At 39.5% G+C, this 15,220-nt stretch overlaps 1 protein-coding gene across 1 annotated transcript in view; it reads left to right on the forward strand.

The window, feature by feature from the left end:
• Nucleotides 1–14,379, forward strand: part of RHAG (Rh associated glycoprotein) — a 31,100-nt gene extending 16,721 nt beyond the window's left edge. Inside the window, 6 exon segments of the mRNA XM_042479325.1 lie at nt 2,640–2,806; nt 5,452–5,589; nt 8,358–8,479; nt 11,249–11,322; nt 11,945–12,018; nt 14,182–14,379. Coding sequence (XP_042335259.1) covers nt 2,640–2,806; nt 5,452–5,589; nt 8,358–8,479; nt 11,249–11,322; nt 11,945–12,018; nt 14,182–14,262 — 656 coding nt within the window. The 3' untranslated portion in view covers nt 14,263–14,379.
• Nucleotides 14,380–15,220: the final 841 nt, after the last annotated feature.

Below are 15,220 nucleotides of genomic sequence, written 5' to 3' on the forward strand. Positions count from 1 at the left end.
TGGGCATTATGGATAAAGAATTGGTTAGTAAATATGGAATACTTCTTCAGTATATGATAACAGCAGCAAGAGTATTCTTTGAGCAAACCTGGAAACAGACTGATGCACTAATAATGAAATAGTAGATTGTTAAGGTTCCTGAATTAGTCAAAATGGCCAAATTAACACACGTTCTAAAGGATAAGCGAATTGAAGACTTTTTGAAAGACTGGAATTTGTTTATGTACTTTTTGACCAATAAGAAATTGAACAATGTAACAATGTAACAGTCTGTGGCTATGGTACTGTAGTTTTGGAAGGATTATTTAGTTGGATCTCAAATTGTAGAACACTTTTTTCGTTTTTTTCTTTTTCTTTTTCATTATAGTCAGGATTGAGGGGTTAAAGCTCCATTGTGGATTAGTTGTGTGGGGGTTTTTTTGGTCTTTTTCCACCTTTCTTTCTCTTCCTCTTTTCTCTCCATCTTTCCTTTCTTTAAGAACATGCTGTTCACTGTCAAGGAAGTCAGCAAAGTCCTTGACTTTGCTGAACCACTGGTGAATTTAGCATCCAGTGATGAGCTCCCTCATGTTGAGGGGGATCTCGATGGGGGTTCTAGTCATACTCAACTAGCAATGAATGAGGATGACTTTATTACTACAATTCCAGCACAACCCTTAGACCCAAATAAGCTATTGAAATGTGGACTAGACAATGTAGCTGTTAGGTAGATTTGATTGACCAGCCAAACCCAAAGGGTGCTCAGTAATGGCTCTTCTTCATCTTGGAGAGAAGTGACCAGTGGGGTGCCAAAGGGTTCTGTTGTGGGCCCAGTGCTATTCAACATCTTTATCAACAACCTGGATGAAAGAATAGGATTCTTCTTGAAATACTTGTTTTTTGACCAGTTCCCAAATATTTTTTTTAATATTCTTTCCATTCCTAGTATTCATAGATTCATTGAGGTGGAAGAAGTAAAAGGGCCACTAGGTCCAACCCCTTGCTCAGTGCAGGAACTGCAACTAGAACATCCCCAGCAGATACCTATCCAGCCTCTTTAACAAACGAGACCCAACCACTTCTTTAAGCAATTGGTTCCACTGCCAAACCATTCTTAGCATCAAGAAGTTCCTTTAATTATGCAATCAAAATCTATCTTACTGTAATGTAAAACCATTAGCCTTTGAGCTAGCCATTTTCCATTTTTATTAGCATATTCGAAGTTTCTTTGTTTAGCTATTTTAAGATTCTTTCCAATTTCTCTAGCCAGTTCCATTTTTAATTGTCTTTGAAGAGTTTTCAATTGAATTTTTATCTTATTTGAAGTTGGATCTAGCACTAATTCTTTTTCTTTTATTTGTATTTCTTCTTCGATTTTTTTCTGTATTTCATTTCTTACCTTTTTTTTGTAAGCACCCCTTTGTATTATAAGACCCCAAGCAAAAGCTTTACTAGTATCCCATATTATGTTCTTTTTTGTTTCTGCTTTATTGTTGTCTTTAAAGAATCTTTTAAGCTGTACCCTCAAATTTATCATAAATTCCTCACCTTCCAAAAGATTGTCATTTAATCTCCAGTTATATTGTCTTTTATTTTTAAGTTCAAAGTATATTGGTTTGTGGTCAGATTCTGTCCTCGGCAGAACAGACATATTGTCAATTTTCCTCATTAGTGTACTTGTTGTTAGAAACATATCTATTCATGATGCTGAGTTATATTGATCTGAAAAAAAAGTAAATCCCAGCATCTGGTCATATAACTTAGTCCAGACGTCCAGACGTCATCCAAATCCAATTGATCACATAAACTAAAAAAGGAGGTGGGAAGCTTTCCTTGATTTGTTTTTAATTTTCCTAATTGACTTCCTATCTCAGGTTGGTTTTATTACCTCATTGGACCTTAGTTTTTAAAAAAATAGTCCAGATTTAACTGTTGCTTTAAAAATTATTTCCATCTCCCAACTATGAGATGGTTGGAGGGAAATAAGAAAGTGTTGGGGGGAAGGACTGCCAATATATTGGGTGATGCATTCTGGGGTATGCACAATCTGTGGCCAAGCAAGTGACTCTGGGCACATCACACACTCTCAGCGCCAGAGAATGGTAATGACAACCCCCCTTTGAAGAAATTTGCCAAGAAGACCCCATAAGGTTGCCTTAGGTTGACCATAAATTGGAAAGGACTTGAAGACACACAAGAACAACAAAAAAGTCTGCAATTACAGTACAGTGGGACCTTGTTATCCACTGGGATTTGGTTCCAGGATCCTCGTGGATAACAAAATACTTGGATGTTCAAATCCTATTAAATATAATTGCAGAGCAAAATGGTGTCCCTTATATAAAATGTAAAATCAAGGTTTCCTATTTGGAATTTATACTTTTGAATATTTTCAAACTGTGGATGCTTGAATCCATGGATAAAAAATATCTGTGGATAAGGAGGGCTGACTGTATTTCATAGATAGTACATGGGAATAGGAGCCAGCATGGTGTAGTGATTTGAGTGTTAGACTACCACTCTGGAGACCATATGTTGTGCAAGCCTGTTCTAAATGGACAAATAAGTATAGCATTGGTATAGAATTGTTTCCTATGTTCCTCTTTCCTTTTGGTATTTTCCATGATATTTTATTTTTTAAAAAAAAATTATTTCCACAGGTACTCTTTTCCTTTGGTTGTTCTGGCCCAGTTTTAACTCAGCAATTGCAGCACCAGGAGAGGCGCAGCAAAGAGCTATCATGAACACATACTTCTCTTTAGCAGCATGCACACTTACAGCATTTGCCATCTCTATCTTGCTTGAACATAGAGGCAAACTTGACATGGTAAGCTTCAACCTGAATCTAACTAATTCCCTTTAGTTTTACAAGTAACAGGAGTTCTTTATATGTGGGTTTCATACATAAAGTTTCTGTACATTTGTAGCTCACTGTCAGAATCTGGCACATTCTGTCATAAGAGTGACTTTGTTGTTGTAATATACAGCATGTTTAATGTTTTAATGTTATATGGATGTTAAAACTTATTGGGATATGACAACAGTTATGGGACATATAGCGTTACTAGAAATAATAGATGATGGTTCAAAAGGATGCTTGTCGCCTGACGCAAGAATATTCAGATTTATGGAGGAGGAATTTTCTCAGAATCTGTTGTTGGGAAACAAAGTGGAGATGAGAGCAGGCCAGTACTGGGAGCTAGGCAAATAAGGAGGACATGGAAGAGAGGGTGGTATGTTTTAATTAATAAACAAATTAAGATGAAGCTCATGAAATTTTGGGGTGGAAGATTATTAATCTTAGGCCAATATTGATGAATGATAGCAGTTGTTCTTGCTCTGATCTCAACCCATGGCAACGATCTCGACCCATGGCAACCCTATAGATGATTAGGGTTGCCATATCCCGGATTCTGCCGGGACATTCATGGTTTTTGGCCATTTTCAACATCCTGGTTCCTATCTTATCTTTGCATTTCCAGCAGCTGCTACTATTTTGTATTTTCATTTTAGCAAGTCTAGAGGGTGTCAAGTACCATCTGTGGAAGATTTTGTCAGGAAATGACATGGATGTAGTCACTAGGTGGAGCTGTTGTGCAAGTTATATACAGCTCTAGTGGCAGTCATATGTGTCAGCATTCGAACAGTGCATCATCGGAATACTGATGCAACTGCCAACTGTTGTTCTCAAGTGTCACTGGGAGACAGAGAGATGGTTGGTGTTACTGTGGCTGCTTCAGAGGTTGTGTTATTATTGTTGGTTGGTGTAAATAGTGTGTATTAGAGACGGTTGTCCAATATGCTGTGTATATATATTTTGTAAATGTTACAAACGAAGATTAAAGCCCTCGTGAAGAGTGAAGTCTTGTTCTGTTGTTATTTCTCAAGCCGGGAGTTCAAGGCAGTTTGCAGTGGTGAAGGAATATTTCCTTCTTGACCAGAATACCTTTGCAGACATCTCCACAGATTCCTTCTCCTTGGCGTCCTGTTGACGTGGTTCAACTCTGCATGTGGTCTTGGTCTTTCCACATGCTCCAACAGATTTTGTAATAATTTTCTCTTAAATTATTACATTTTGTATATTTTTGATTATTTCTTCATGATGTTTCCCATTTCTCAAGGGTTATTGTTTTATTTATACTTTGCATACATTTAAGCATGCTTTCTTTAACCGCTCTTCTTTCAGTTTTATATCTAATAGTAGGCTATATTTTTTTTAAATCAACTTTTTCTTTCCTTCCACTATTATTTTATTTAATTCTTTCCATTTGGTTTCTACACCAATATTTAATACAACCTTTTTATAATCTTCTTTTATTTGTAAATAATGGAACCAGTCTACAGGCAAAACTTCTTGTTCTATATCTTATTTTGTTCTGATTTTAATGACTCCATTTGTTTTTATCACTAAATGTTGGAGGCGGAGCCAGCCAATGGCTGGATAAGACAATCAAGTACTTGGAAAAGAGGAATTGGAATTAAAACAATGCTCCCCAAAAGAGAAATTTTACTTCTCTGATGTAGATCTATAAGATAAAGATATAATAATAATAATAATAATAATAATAATAATAATAATAATAATAATAGGATTTATTTATATGCCGCCCAATCACTGGGAATCCGGGCGGCTTACAACAGAGGGGATAATAGATAGTTCCCTGCCCTCAGGCTGACAATCTAAAAAGACACGACACAAAAGGAGAAGGGCATGATGGGGGGGGGGAGGGATCAGGTCCAGCATTCTTCTCTCCCTCTAAGGCCTGGACCAAAGCAGATGGATTGGAGGGAAGGCTCTTGTTCTTCAGGTTAGCCCTGATGGAGCTGGGCCTGCCTGGTCATCTCCCTCATAGGCCGAAAGATGACAGTTATGGGAGGGAGGAGTCTCTTCTTCCAGGCTAGCCCTGGTGGAGCTGGGCCTGCCTGGTCAACTCCCTCATAGGCCAGAACATGACAGTTATGGAGGGAGGCGTCTCTTCTTCCAGGCTAGCCCTGGTGGAGCTGGGCCTGCCTGATCAACTCCCTCATAGACTGTAAGATGACAGTTGTGGAGGGAGGAGTCTCTTCTTCCAGGCTAGCCCTGATGGAGCTGGGCCTGCCTGATCAACTCCCTCATAGGCTGTAAGATGACAGTTGTGGAGGGAGGAGTCTCTTCTTTCAGGCTAGCCCTGATGGAACTGGGCCTGCCTGATCAACTACCTCATAGGCTGGAAGATGACAGTTATGGAGGGAGGAGTTTCTTCTTCCAGACTAACCCTGATGGAGCTGGGCCTGCCTGATCAACTCCCTCATAGGCCGGAAGATGACAGTTATATAAGGAGTGTTTCGTTGGTATTTTTGTAAATGGGTGTCTGTCACTTCACTAGAAAGTCCTCTTTTAGTTTCAATACAACACAGTCAATTACAAAAAAAGTAAATTCTCAGTTTTATGTCTATCACCTTGCTGGTTAACATTTTATTCTTCACACACAGGTGCATATTCAAAATGCAACCTTAGCAGGAGGAGTTGCTGTGGGTTCCTGTGCTGATCTGAACATCTTGCCCTTTGGTGCCATGTTAATAGGCAGCATAGCTGGAGTCATCTCAGTTATTGGTTTCAAATATTTGACTGTGAGTATAACTTTTCAGCCAAATATATCCTAGCTTTTGTAAAGTACTCCTTGTTTCATACTGTGCCAATTTTGAGGCAAATTGAGGCTTTCTCAATTTGATGTTAGAGTACTCAAGATCAGAACCATTCTTGTTATTTTATGTGACTATTTATTAATTAATGTATTTAACATATTCCACCCCCCAAGGGCTCCTGAGATGATGAAAAAATGAAAACCAATTAAAATAATACAAAGATGAAAATATTTTAGAAATAAGTAAAAGGTTGTCTACACTGATGGGAAAAAAATAAGCCTTATTTCACATTTTCCTGGTCTGCAGTGACTCCGCAGCAACTCATTAATGCCACACGCTTGACAAACACAAAAGGGTGACTTTGGCCTAAGTGTCTACAGATATCCTTCTGGTGAATTTACTTCATTCTTCTGCTTTTTCCTTCCTTGCATGCATCAACCTATTAACCAATAGCTGCTATCGGTTGCCTGTCAATGTAGACTACCTTGCACTCTGATTGAATGTCTCGCCCTTTGCTGCCCCAGTAAGAGAGGGAATACTAAAAGTATATATGTATACACACACTCTCACAGGCACAAAGGAGAAAGGGGGGGAAACTGTATTTTACTTATCTTTCATTCATGAAAATGTCCAGCCATGAGATCAGTGTTAAGGAGTTGGATTGGGCTACTCTCTTCCTCTTCTTCCTCTCCATCCAGTCAACATTGTTTCAACTTTGTTTTATGTCAATGAATGGAGTGCATGCATTCCCCTTTCCCCCTGATCAGTCTCATGCTCGCTCATGTGAGGATTATATGCACTCCTTCCCCCCCAAATTCCCCTATACATATACAGAAGTCCCTTGCCTTCTGGACCCCGCCGTGTAAGGCAAGTTCTGCCTATGCTCGGGTCCCATTGAGGATAATGGGGCTTGTGCACATGGCAGCGTGAGTGTGCACAGTGTGAGTGTGCACAGCGTGAGCGTGCCATTCATTAAATGGCACAGGCCTTCCAGCATAAGCTGGAAGCCACTTAAAAGGCGCCTTCATGTGCCGTGGGCACACTGTATTGCAGATCAATGCACAAGCAAGCAAAAGAATGATTGAAGGGAGGGAGTGTAAGATTTTTGCATGAGTGAGCAAGCAAATGATTGAGATGGAAGAGGGATTGCATGCTTCCCATTCACTGATACCAAAACGAAGATGACACAACATTGATCAAGTGGGAACGGAGGAAGAGGGAGGGGGTCATGCACAGACTAATTCCACTCCAAGGACACAAGCCTTCAGCAGATTCAGAAAACGTTAATTTAGTAAGCAAAGTAGATCATAGTACATATTTGTAGTCAGGACTGAAGAATTATTTCAGTTACATCATATACTTACAGTTCAACTGATTCACTAATTACAAAATGGCTCCTTTTCATCCTGGAGAGAAGTGACCAGTGGGGTCCCACAGGGCTCTGTCCTGGGCCCAGTGCTATTCAACATCTTTATCAATGACCTGGAGGAAAAAATTGGGGGAATACTTATCAAATTTGCAGATGACACCAAATTAGGAGGAATAGCTAATACTCCAGAGGACAGGATCAAAATTCAAAATGAACCGAATAGACTAGAAAGCTGGGCCAAAGCTAACAAAATGAATTTCAACAGGGAGAAATGTAAGGTACTGCACTTAGGGCGAAAAAATGAAATACACAGATATAGGATGGGGGACACCTGGCTTAAGGAGACAACATGTGAAAGGGATCTAGGAGTCCAAGTAGACCACAAGTTGAACATGAGTCAACAGTGCGATGCGGCAGTAATTTATGCAATAATTTATTGTCCTTTAATTGTATCCATTCTTTAATTGCTGCAAGGCTGCATGTGTGGTAATATAATTTAAAGACTTGTCAAGCCTACTGACCATTACCCCTTTCTTTTGGTTCATGTGGGAACCAATGATACTGCAAGGCATAGCCTTCAGAATATCATAAGGGATTATGAGGCTTTGGGTAGGAAGTTGAAAGTGGTGGATGCACAGGTTGTCATCTCCTTTCTTCTCCCAGTCGAAGGGCATGGTCCAGGAAGGGGAAGAAAATAGCAGATGTAAACAACTAGCCCTGTTTAAATATTTGAAGGGATGTCATACTGAGGAGGGAGCAAGCTTGTTTTCTGGTGCTCCAGAGACTAGGACCCGGAGCAATGGATGCAAGCTGCAGGAAAAGAGATTCCACCTCAACATTAGGAAGAACTTCCTGACAGTAAGGGCTGTCCGATAGTGGAACACACTTCCTCGGAGTGTAGTGGAGTCTTTCTCCTTGGAGGTCTTCAAACGGAGGCTGGATGGCCTCTGTCGGGGATGCTTTGATTTGGATTTCCTGCATGGCAGGGGGTTGGACTGGATGGCCCTAGTGGTCTCTTCCAACTCTACGATTCTATGATTCTATGAACAACAACAATTCTGATCAGGAAGAGGCACGACTATAGCCTGGCAAGCAAAATTTTGCTGGATTTTCAGTCAGGACTCTTCATTTGCAAGCCAGTATGTGTATACTGTCCCATCGTCATTCATTAGCTGGATAACAGCTTCAGATTAGCACATATTACAGAATCTATTCAATGATATCTTTTGTACATTGTATTAGACATGCTGTTTTGAAAATGTAACAGAAAAAAGAATAATTATATTTATTTTCTTTCTACATTATCCATTTAAAAGGACTTAAAAGTAGTAGTTCACTTCTTTTATATTCAAACTCAGTGCTCAACAGCTCACTTCTTTTATAGCCTTTGTTTGCCTCAAAGCTGAATATTCAAGACACCTGTGGTGTTCATAACTTGCATGGCATGCCTGGAATTTTGGGGGGCATTGCAAGTATTATTGCAGCTGCTCTACAAGTCAACGAAAAGTGAGTTTTTGTTTGATTTTTCAATAAATTTATGGCTTGCTTTAGAGTAAATCCCCCTGTGACCCACAAAGTGGATTACATGACATGGATGAAGTTTTGTTTTTGTTTTTTAAAGAGTTTTGAACTTTAACTCTTAATAATGTAATGTTTTTAATTGTTTTAATTGTTTAATTGTTTTTTAAACTTGTATTTTGCATGTTTTATAGTGTTTTAACTTGAACTGTTTTAGATTTGTAAGCCGACTTGAGTCTCTGTACTGGGAGGAAAGTGGGATATAAACATAATAATAATAATAGCGAAACTGTTTTACTTATGCATAGACAAAAGTCAAATATCATTTTTCAGTCAGACCAAGCCGATAATGAGATAATAAAACAGAAACTAGATTTGTTTCCTGATATTTTCATTCCAGATATAAAAACCACTTGCCTTACCTTCCTTTTGTTGTTGTTAACAGCTATCAAGTCAACTAATATGAATGACACCCTGTGAATAAGAGCTCTCAAAGTCACCCTGTTCTTAACAGATCTCATCAGATTTTGCAAACTCAAGACAGTGGCTTCCTTGATTGAGTTTATCTGGCTGTAATGCGGTCTGTAATGTGGAGAGTAGGGTAAAGTCAGAAAAGCTAAAGCGCTTCCAGTGTGGGAGGAGAGGCGAGAGGACGCAACTTTTCGCTGCTCCTCGCTTCCGCGGCTATTGTTGGAATGGGACCATCTTTTCCCCATCCACAGCTTCCCCAGATACGGGGGAGGGGCTGCCAACTGTACCTCGCCAGGAGGTTTGCCCAGGTCGGCACCTGGCTTCCCCATCTCTACGTGGTGGAATACGGGGAGAAACCACAGGGCTCCGACATCCACGATAGCAATTGCCTGTTTGTGGCAGCTTGCTGAGACCCACACTCCTAAATGCAAAATTTCAATAATATGATTAATTCTACAAGCGTAAGGATAGTCTCATAACACATCCTGTAAGTTTATTTTTCTCTAATTTTCTGGGAGAGTGGACTTTACAAACAAAACAAAACGGACCCCCTTTGAGACTACTGGCGAGGAGGGAGAAATTGAATGCACAGTGGCTTGTAATCACTGAGTTTCCCCAAAACAAAGAGTGCTTTGTGAAGCTGCAGGTAAGCTCAAATCAAAAACAGATATTAAAGAGTGCAAGTTGAACTGACTAAGGCATTTAAAGAGGCTAAAGTGGACTAAAATGAACTGGATAACAAGTTAATGCACTGCTGAGTGACTGCAAAAGAATAAAAAGAATAAAAAGGACAAACTTACTAATGAACAACACCTAATTGAGGAGGAGTGAGAACGACGTAAAAGCAAGGAAAAGAAGGAAAGGACAAAAAAGGAACAACTCTTGAGTAAAGATAAGATATTCTCAAGGACATAAAAAAAGAAAGACCAAAATGCCTGAAACGTCAAGAAGAAGATATACATAAGCTTAAACAAGCAAAGAAGAAGAGCAAGCAGCTGACCATAGAGACTATAAAGATAAAGCTTGACTAAACTTTTGTTTTTTTAAGCATAAAACTAAAAGAAGAAAAGGTAGAGACTTGGGTTTTTTCTGTTGGGGAGAAAAGAAGAAGAAAAGAAGTAGAAGAGGAGAACACTGAAACTGGCTAGAAGGAAAACCTAGGTAAAGGACTTTTTCCCCCTTTATGAAGATGGGGACAACATTTGCCCTCCTCCAGTCTGCTGGGACTTCTTCTCTTCTCCAGGAGTTCTCAAAGATTATTGCCACTTGTTCCGTTATTACATTTGTCAGTTCTTTTAATACCCTTGGGTGTGATTCATCTGGTCCTGGAGACATATTCATTTAGATTAACCAGGTATTCCTGTACTATTTCTTTACTTATTCTCTGCTGAATTTCCCCTATTCTGTCCTCTGTTCCATTATCCTCAGGTTGAACAGCCTTTGCCTTTGCTGAGAAGACTGAAGCAAAGAAGTGTTGAGTAATTCTGCCTTTACTCTATCCCCTATTAACATTTTGCCATCTTCTCCACACAGTGGCCCTACCATTTCTTTCTTCTTCCTTTTGCTGTGGACATATCCAAAAAAGCCCTTTTTATTGTTCTTAACTTCTCTAGCAAGCCTGAGTTCATTCTGCACTTTAGCTTTTCTGACTTTACCCCTACAGGTGCTTACTACTTTGCCCACTGCTATTGCCACTATCCAGAGGGAAGAATGCTGGGGAAGCTGGAAAAGGCGAATACAATGTAGCAATGAAACACTATTCTGCATATTGTTCTGCAGAAAATGCCACAAAATTATGATGAATGATATTGGGGTAAAAGTACTTCATGTCTGTACTTGGGTCTGTAGCTCCTAAGAATATCAGTGCATTATTTCCAGCCAGTGACAGGGCTTTTCTCAAACCTCACAGCTTTCTACAGGACACAGGTTTTCTTGCTTCACTGACTGCCTGAACAGGAAACACAAGTAGAGGTGATTATCACTGTGGGTGGTTTCATTTTTCCACCCAGAGTGTAAGGCACAACACCAGTAACTCCACAAAGACAGAGGGGGAAGGTGCCCACAAATTATTGGCAGCTGATTTGAGGGACCTCTGAATATTGAACAAGTTGTGGCCTTCGGACAAGTATTGCCATTCTACATGTTTCTCACCTGCCATAAAATGTTCCATGTATTTTGCCACAATTGTTCTTATTTTATTCTGTATTTTTAAAAAATGTGTCTGAAAAATGCCATTCAAGAGAGAAGAAGATGATGCCATTTGTATTTTATTGTCCCATCTTGCAGTTTATCTACTGGGATGCAGGCTGCTGCTCTGGGATGCTCAATTGCAATTGCTCTCGTGGGTGGAACAATCACAGGTCAGTGGAAAAAACAACACTATATCTATGTACTCTTAAAACCCCACAAGAAGTAGTAAGCTCATAAGATAATAGAATCATACAGCTGGAAGGTGCCCCATGGGCCATCCCACCAAACCCCCTGCTCAATTGTCACTCTCATAGAATCATAGAGTTGGAAGAGACCACAAGGGTCATCCAGTCCAACCCCCTGCCATGCAGGAAATCACAATCAAATCATCCCCGACAGATGGCCATCCAGCCTCTGCTTAAAGACCTCCAAGGTGACTACACTCCGAGGAAGAGTGTTCCACTGTCGAACAGCCCTTACTCTCAGGAAGTTCCTCCCATTTTAGTCATCCTCCTTTGGACACTCACTAGTTTCTCAATGTCCTTTTTGAATTGTGGTGCTCAAAACTGGACACTGTTTTATGTAATGCATTCTAATGAGTGATAATAAGATGTATTGACTTCTGCACCATTTCTTTAAAGAAATCAATCTCTTTTAATAGAGAAGCAGCTTTACCAAAATGGAAAGAGACAAGAATTTTTTTTCCATAATAGTTTATGCTGCCATTTTCATATAACACTGAGCATTTGCCTGCATTTAATGTCCTTTTGTGCATTTCTCCCTATGATGCAGGATTAATTCTACACTTGCCTTTCTTGGGACAACCTCCTGATCAGAACTGCTATGATGACTCAGTGTACTGGGAGGTAAGACTTAATCACACAGAAAATGGATCATGTATCCCCCCCCCCCCGCTGTTCCAGAGACTACAGAATTACAGAATTTGCATAACATCTACCCCAAGGGGCACAATTCACCATTAGAAGGAACATTTTAGTTTGATACAAGCAATTAGTAAAAAACAAACTTAGGCCCTGTACAGACTGGCCTTAAAGGCCAGGTTGGGAAAAGAGGTGGAGCATAGTGTCCATATGACGCATGCTGCGGCTCTGCCCCAGGGCAGCATGATGCTACATGCTGCACCGCATGGCATGCAGCACGCGGCATCATGCCACTCTTCTGGCGCTGTGTCTGCATAACATAGCACTGAAGGAGCACCGTAAAGCCACGCCGCCGCGGCTATTGTACCCTTTCCAGGGCACAAAAAAGAATCCTGATCGCCCTTAGAAATACTGACTAAGCAGAAGAGTATTGTTATTAATTGCATGCCTTGTCCTGGATCAAATACAAATCATAGACTTGAAGGGACTATAAAGGCCATTTTGTCCAACACATGGGCATGCAGAAACTCACAGCTAAAGCACTCCTGAAAGATGCCCATCCAACCACTGTTCAAAAACCTCTGAAAAGGGATAGTCCACTATATTCCAAGGCAATCTATTTTACTGATGAACAGTGCTTACATGTAAGAAGTTCTCTCTAAAGTTTTGGTGAAATCTGTTTTCTTGTAATTTGAATCTATTGGTTTGTGTTCTTGTCTCTGGAGCATCAAAAGATAGCCTCACTCCATTTTCTACATGACATCCATTCAAATATTCAAAGATGGCTGTCATGTTACCTCTCAGTCTTATCCCCTCCAAGCTAAACAGACAAAAACCTTTGACTATCTTGGGCCCGAAATAGGCTGACAAAAAAAGGCACCTGCCATGTGGTTTGGGAGCATGATGATTGGATGACAAATGTCCCCAAGCCATGCAGAAGCTGCTCGGGGTTGCCTAAGGCAGCCCTAACCTGGCCGCAAAAGGAGCAGATTTTATCCACTCCTTGTCACGGCTCCTTTGGGACTGTGTCAGTGGCTGGTCTTGGGACCACAGTGTCTGGTCACCACAGCACTGCAGTAATTGGGGTGGGGGTGGCCTCTGGCCGCTCCTTTTTCCCAGTCTCCTTGAGGCCATAGTCTCCCTTCTGATGGGATATTGAGGGATTTTACGTATATTTATACTGTTATGCATTACTGTCTTTGTCTCTGACTATATAAGTTTGATATTTCACCCTTTGGTGGAAAGGGTGTTATAAATAAATGTTATTATCATTATTGTCACTATCCTTCTTGAACAGTGATGCCCAGAATTGGATACAGTATTCCAGGTGATGTCTAACCAAAGCAGAATGGACTGTCACTACTAATTCTCTTGATCTGGATACTATACTCATGTGAATGCAGTCTAGAATTGCATTGGGGTTTTTTGGCCACCAAATAACATGGCTGACTCATTCAAGGGCATACCCATGTTAGTCTAGATTGATATACAAAAAAATCTTGTAGCACCTTTGAAACTAATTGAGAGAAAGAAGTTGGTAGCATAAACTTTTGCAGATTTCATTTATTTCATCAAATGCACGAAATGCCTAAAAATGACTCATGTTTAGCTTGAGTCAACATTCATCCCTGTTTTTTAGTTTTGACACAGCTCACCAGCCTCTCAAGATCATTTTGAATTCTGATCTTTGCAGCATTAGCTATCCCTCCTAACATGATGGAATCTGTATTTTTAATAAGCATACTTTCTATTCCATCATTCAAGTCATTTACAAATACACTGAACAACAGGCCAAGGCAGAACCCTGAGGTATTCCGTAAGTCACTTCTCTTCAGGATGAAGACGAACCATTTATGAGCACTTGCTGCCTGTCAACAAGTTGCAAATCCAGCTAACAGTAGCACTATGTAGCCTATAATTCACCAGCTTCCCTGTTAAAATATTATAGAGCACCTTACCTTCCTGAAATCAAGATATGCTACATTCTCAGCACAATGAAACAACATAAATGGAAATATACATGAGAATATGTATGAAAATGTTTATATATGGTTGTTGTTATGATATTTTGACGATTCTTAAACAATAAAAATATTTTTTTAAAAAAAGAAACAATTTGTTATATTCAAATTTCTTTTTTCTTTTTAGGTTCCCTCTGAAAAGTTCCCACAGGAGTGCAATCCTGATTACGAGGAGGACAATAGCAATGTCATTGTTGAAGCACAGTAGGAATGCTCCACAGCCTTTGATGTCTTGTATGAGATGTCCCATGAGATGGATTCTCTGCTAAACCAGGCACTATGTGCGCATTTTAAGCAAAATACAAACTCAGGCTTTTAAAAACTGTCTGTGTCTTAAAACTTTTTTGTTTGTTTGTTTTAAAAAGCCCTCAGTACATTCACTTGGGTCCATGGATGGGAGGGTGAAAAATGGGAGCTTTCAAAGTAGTCTCACCTTGGGGAAGGAAGAAAAGATTCCTATCTGCATAAAATCACCCTAGAAACAACACATAAGTTGCCTCTTCCTCCTGCTCCATCCTTCTTTCTTCTTTCTCCTTCTATTCATTTTTATCCCATTTTTACCCCAGTTCACATATCAAAATAGTTTACAAGATAAAATTGATAAAGTTAAATTAAAGAAAAAGGTCAGTTGAGACAAAGATTGCAGGGCACGCTTCAAGACAACCTCAAAGGAGAATATACTTTGAAACATCAACAAGGATGATGGATTAAACTACAATTTTGGAAGAGATAAAACAAATGCCTCAGGAGATGAAGGGAAGAAGGAAACTGTTTCTCTGTGGCCATTCTGGCTGGGTGAGTTTTAAACTTTTAAAACTGTGAGTCACTTCTAGAAGCCTAATTCTATATAACTATATACAGCTGGTCTCAGAGTTGTTGTTGGTGTTGCCCAGACTATTATTATTATTATTATTATTATTATTATTATTATTATTATTATTAATTATGATATTTACAGTTAAAATACGCTTTATACATAGTCTCATAATAAATCCTTCCTTCTTCTCCCTTTTCCTTGTTGTAATTTTACATAGCTACACATAATTTCAGCCCTTTGTCATATATTCCTCTAATATAATTTTTCATAACTTCTTTATCTCTCATCTTCAAAGTAATCATTTGTTTGAAATAAAAGACTGTGCATTTTCTCTTCATGCTTTTTGCTT

The sequence above is a fragment of the Sceloporus undulatus genome, chromosome 1, assembly GCF_019175285.1.
Source record: "Sceloporus undulatus isolate JIND9_A2432 ecotype Alabama chromosome 1, SceUnd_v1.1, whole genome shotgun sequence".
Lineage (NCBI taxonomy): Eukaryota > Metazoa > Chordata > Lepidosauria > Squamata > Phrynosomatidae > Sceloporus > Sceloporus undulatus.